The 5,085-nt window shown below is 54.7% G+C and overlaps 1 protein-coding gene across 1 annotated transcript; it reads left to right on the top strand.

The window, feature by feature from the left end:
* Nucleotides 1-355: 355 nt before the first annotated feature.
* BDKRB2 (bradykinin receptor B2) lies at nt 356-4,735 on the top strand. Its single transcript, XM_060097907.1, has 2 exons — nt 356-420; nt 3,643-4,735. The coding sequence occupies exons 1-2, from the start codon at nt 374-376 to the stop codon at nt 4,733-4,735; spliced, it is 1,140 nt and encodes a 379-aa protein (XP_059953890.1). The 5' UTR covers nt 356-373.
* Nucleotides 4,736-5,085: the final 350 nt, after the last annotated feature.

The following is a 5,085-nucleotide window of genomic DNA, read 5'->3' as shown; positions in this document are numbered from 1 at the left end:
CCCCTGCCCGTGGCTGGATTAGAACCCCACATTCCATGCTGTCATGGGACCTTGCATTTTATTTCATAGGATTTATGTCAGTTTTCAGTAATTTAGTGATTGAGTTATGTCTGGCTTCTCCATGAGACCATAAGCCCCCGGAGGACAGACGCTGTGCCTGTTCTCACATTACGTCCTGGCACCCAGTGTGTGATGGATGCTTAATAAGTATTTGTTAAGTGAAGGCCTCCATTTCTCTTCCCTAGTGGAGAATGAGTGTGTTTTATGGTCCCCAGTCCCACCACCTAACTGTCTTTTCTCCTCCAGTCAGCCTGGGCAGGCCGTTACTCAGGTCCCCCTCTGAGTCCAAGTGTTCTCTGCCTGGAAGAGATCAATGATCCAATCTGTTCATGAGGACGCTGTGCCCACCACTGCCTCTTTCAGCTGAGTCAAAGGGGTTCCTCGATTTACTATTTATGGGGCAGAGGGGAGGGGACAAGCTGGAGAACACCTAGGAGAGCACGCCCTTCCTCTCCGGGCCAACACTTGAAGCAACAGGCAATGGTAACCCAAAGACAAAAGTTCTCAAGGGCTGGTGAGGCTGGTGTTCCAATCCCCAAAGGCCTGTCGGGGGCAGAGGGAGTGGATTTTTCTGTTTGAGGGAGGGGTGTGCAGGAGGAGAAGCACACATTACACAGGTGGTCACGTGTGAATGACCCCAGGTGAACGTGAAAAGAAAGAGATTGAAATTCTGAAGTCAACACAAGAAATCAGACAGAGATGTGGCATGTCTCCAATGGAGATGGGACGTCTCCAGCACAAGGCTGACCTCTGGGGAAGGTCTGGACACTCTCAAGAGATAATGTGGGGGGAATTGATCCCGAGTGGAAGCAGAGGAAAGGGAGAGTCAGTCCTGAGCGGGGCAGGGTTAGGAAGACAAAGGGGAGCTGGGCCCAGCCGGGCCTCTAGGTCCTGTGTCAGGTGTGACCTCCTATGGACATGACCAGATGGCCATCTCAGCTGGGGCCATGGAACACGGGCCCTCTAACTCCCGGTCAAGCACTCCCCAGGCCACCTTCTAACGATCCTGTGGCTTCTCAGAGCCAGGTATGGGCCAGGTGCCATCCCGTTGGCTAGGGACTACCTTGTGGGGGAAATTAACAAGCAGCATGTGGTGTGACACTTGAGTGTCTAGAGAGCTGGACCATGAGAGACAGTGCCCCAGGTCTGGGGCGCTAAGGAAACAAGTATTTTGTACCTGCAGAAATGGGGCCAAAGCCTGGACCAAGGGGACCGTGTAGGGGAGGTCTTACCTTCAGAGGCTCTGCAGAGAAGCCTGCCAGTTTCCATGGGTCAGGAATTTAGGGTCCAGTGGGGATGGCTTGTCTCTATTCTGTGATGTCTGGGGCCTCAGCTGGAAGACTCACAGGCCGAGGGAACAGAATCTAACCGAAGGCTTCACTGGGGCCAGAGGATCCATGACCAAGGTGGCAAGTCGGTTCCTCTCCATGGAGCCTCTCCATGTGGCTGCTTGAGTGTCCTCACAACATGGCAGCTAGCCTCCCCCTGAGTAAGCAACCCAAGAAGCCAAGGAGGAAGCTGCAAAGCCTCTTATGCCTCCGTCTTGGATGTCACACACTGTCACTGCCGCCATGGGTGGGAAGCAAGTCACTAAGTCTGGCCACATTCACTGGAAGAGGACTTAGACTCCACCCTTTGAAAGGAGGAGTATCGAAGAATTTGTGGACATATTAAAACCACCATCCACTAGGAGGGCCTTTCCAGAGCGTATTTCCAATAGGGACAAAGCCTCACTTTCTCAGCACCCACTGAAGACTGCCCTTATCCCCTTATTCAACCCCATCACTTGCCACTTCCCACCTCCCCATCCAACATCTAGTCCACCTGCCAGAACACACCAGCGGCTTCCCCACTCCTGTGCCTCTGCCCAAGCTGCTCCTTCTGCCTGATCTGCCCTCCCTCCTTCTTGGCCCCTGTTGACATACTCTTCATCCTCTGAGACCCAGCTCCAGAGTTACCTCCAACCTCCTCCCCCCACATCTGTGTCCCTTGCCCCTCCTCCCACCCCTCGGCACTCATCGCGCACACTCGGTCGCAGGTGTTGGGAGCTTGGGCAGGGCAGGAGACGTGTGGTGTTCCCCTCTGGGTCCCTAGAGCCAAGGTGGAGCTCAGCACAGAGGAGATGCTCAAGAAACATTTAAAGATAAATTGCATCAATGAATGAGTTCATCACACATCTCCAGTCTGGCCCCTCAAAGCCAGCCAGTTGCTCCAGGACATTTTCTGGGAAATCCCAGAGACAATCAGCAGATTCTTTCCCATGATCTGTTGCTCAGCTCCTCCCCCACGAGCCTACCCAACAATCAATTGCCCAGGAAGAGCCCCTCCACCTCCACCTTCCTTCATCCACCCCACGGAGCACTAGGAAAGTGCCCAATTAGTCCTGCCCTTTGCATTGTGCTTTTAGTTTTTCAGTGTGTCTTCATACCTACTCTTTGATTAAAACTTGCAAGAGCCATGCAAGGCAAGCCAGGGAGAGAGCAAGACTCTATGACAATAAGGTGGAAGCTCAGAAAGGTCAAGCAATTTACCCAAGACAACACAGCTAGGGTTGGAGCCAATGTCTATCAAAACCCCATGCCTATTTGCTGAAGTCGGAGAGGAACTTCCAGAAACTGAACTGCCCCCCTGGTCTGAGTCTCACCGCTGGTCTGAGTCTCAGAGTGAAAGAGGAGCCAGTGGGTTAATGATGAAATCCACAATATAAGAGCAAGAATCTGCCAACAGTGGTGCTGGAGTTTGACATTGGTTATTTTAATAAGTTCGCAAAAAACAGGTAATTATTCATGTTTACTGAATCAAGTGCTGTGCTTGGGGCTTTCTGCACCTTGTCTCAGGTCCCCACCACAACCCTGAGAAGATTTTGTTATTCCCATTTTACAAGGTAGAACATTAACGTTCAGAGAGGTTCATTAACTTACCCAAGGTCACACAGCTAATGAATGAGCCAGGACTGAACCCAGAGGACTGTCTGGCTCCAAAGCCCCTTCCCCTCCCTTTTCATCAAGCAACCTCTGCTCATCATCAGTGCTCCACTGACGGAAGGTACGGAAGCATGATGCCGCCCTCTGCCGGAAGAGACAGGGAGTGGGCAGGTGGACAGTGGTCTCCATGCCAGGCTGGAATCTCCCTGTCTGACATGATATCACTTTTCTCTTCTAATAAACTGCTCACCCATGGCCAGGGCACAAGAGGCTGAAAGAGACCAGAGCCCCTGGTGGGGGTGGCCCTGTGATAAGGAAGGAATGTGCTGTGTATCCTCCCATCATGGAAGCTTCGAGGAGGTCCAGGGTCTAACACTCATGCTTGTTAGTCTGGGTGATGGATGCTGGTCAAGTACACATCCCAGGGGAGCCTGGAGGCGAAGAACAGGAGCTCTCAGTTAAGCCCAAGGAGCAGAGACGCCTTTCTAAGACCCTGGGGACACAGGTGTGCCTGGACTGCCTCTGAACACCGCACAGACAGGGTCTGAGTCTCACCCCTGACTTTGCCTTCTGGAAGCATCCCCCTCTCCTCCTGCATCAGTTGTTTCTCCTTTCTCTTGTGACCCTGAGGTGTAACTGCCTCTTTTCCACTTTCCTGCAGCGCCAAAATGTTCAACGTCACCTCGCAAGTCCTTGAACCTGCTCTCAACGGGACCCCTCCCCAGAGCAGCAGCTGTGTCGACTCTGACTGGTGGAGCTGGCTGAACACCATCCAGTCCCCCTTCCTCTGGGTCCTCTTCATACTGGCAGCTCTCGAGAACGCCTTCGTCCTCAGCGTCTTCTGCTTGCACAGGAGCCGCTGCACGGTGGCGGAGGTCTACCTGGGCAACCTGGCCGCGGCCGACCTGCTCCTGGCCTGCGGGCTGCCCTTCTGGGCCATCACCATCGCCAACAACTTCGACTGGCTCTTTGGGGAAGTTCTCTGCCGCGTGGTGAGCACCGTGCTCTACATGAATCTCTACAGCAGCATCTGCTTCCTCATGCTGGTGAGCATTGACCGCTACCTGGCCCTGGTGAAGACCATGTCCATGGGCCGGATGCGCGGGGTGCGCTGGGCCAGGCTCTACAGCCTGGTCATCTGGGGCTGCACGCTCTTCCTGAGCTTGCCCATGCTGGTCTTCCGGACCATGCAGGAGTACAGGGCCGAGGGCCACAACGTCACCGCCTGCATCATCATCTACCCGTCCCGCAGCTGGGAGGTCTTCACCAACAGCCTCCTGAACTCCGTGGGCTTCCTGCTGCCGCTGAGCGTCATCACCTTCTGCACCGTGCACATCATGCGCGTGCTGCGCAACAACGAGATGAAGAAGTTCAAGGAGATCCAGACGGAGAGGAAAGCCACCGTGCTGGTCCTGGCCGTGCTGCTACTGTTCATCGTCTGCTGGCTGCCTTTCCAGATCAGCACCTTCCTGGACACGCTGCAGCGCCTCAACATCCTCTCCAGCTGCTGGGACGAGCACGTGGTCGACGTCTTCACGCAGATCGCGTCCTACGTGGCCTATAGCAACAGCTGCCTCAACCCGCTGGTGTACGTGATCGTGGGCAAGAGCTTCCGCAAGAAGTCGCGGGAGGTGTACGGGCGGCTGTGCTGGCAGGGGGGCTGCGGGGCGGAGCCCAGCCAGATGGAGAACTCCATGGGCACGCTGAGGACCTCCCTCTCAGTGGAACGCCAGATTCACAAACTGTCGTAGTGGGTGGGAAGCAGCCGGTGAGCACATGTCACCAGGGCTACTAATGCGGGTGACGATTGTTGCACAGTGATTCTCAGGCTGTGCCCCAGGAGGAATGGAAGGAATCCCAAGTGTGACCTTGGACAGTGAGTCGGTGTCTCCAGTAAATTCCTTCCCGGCTCAAGTTGCAGATGACAAGGCTGTGAGGTTGGAGTGATCTGGGACACAGCCAGGGGCTCCAGAAACACAAGAGTATTATTGTTCTTATTTGCCGCCACCTCTAGACCAGTCTGCTGCTTCCCAGGAGTGGAGGGAGCCTGGGGGCAGGGACAGGAGTGACCGAGCTTCCCTCCCATGTGGTGTCCCACCTT

The sequence above is a fragment of the Mesoplodon densirostris genome, chromosome 4 (genome assembly GCF_025265405.1).
Source record: "Mesoplodon densirostris isolate mMesDen1 chromosome 4, mMesDen1 primary haplotype, whole genome shotgun sequence".
Taxonomy (NCBI): domain Eukaryota; kingdom Metazoa; phylum Chordata; class Mammalia; order Artiodactyla; family Ziphiidae; genus Mesoplodon; species Mesoplodon densirostris.
This window is presented reverse-complemented; position numbering and strand designations above follow the sequence as displayed.

What these genes read in the sequence shown, in the direction of transcription:
- BDKRB2 (XM_060097907.1), top strand. Translation starts at nt 374, where the DNA reads ATGATCCAATCTGTTCATGAGGACGCTGTGCCCACCACTGCCTCTTT. An exon ending in GTGCCCACCACTGCCTCTTT is followed by an intron (nt 421 to 3,642) that starts CAGCTGAGTCAA and finishes TCCACTTTCCTG; the next exon opens with CAGCGCCAAAATGTTCAACG.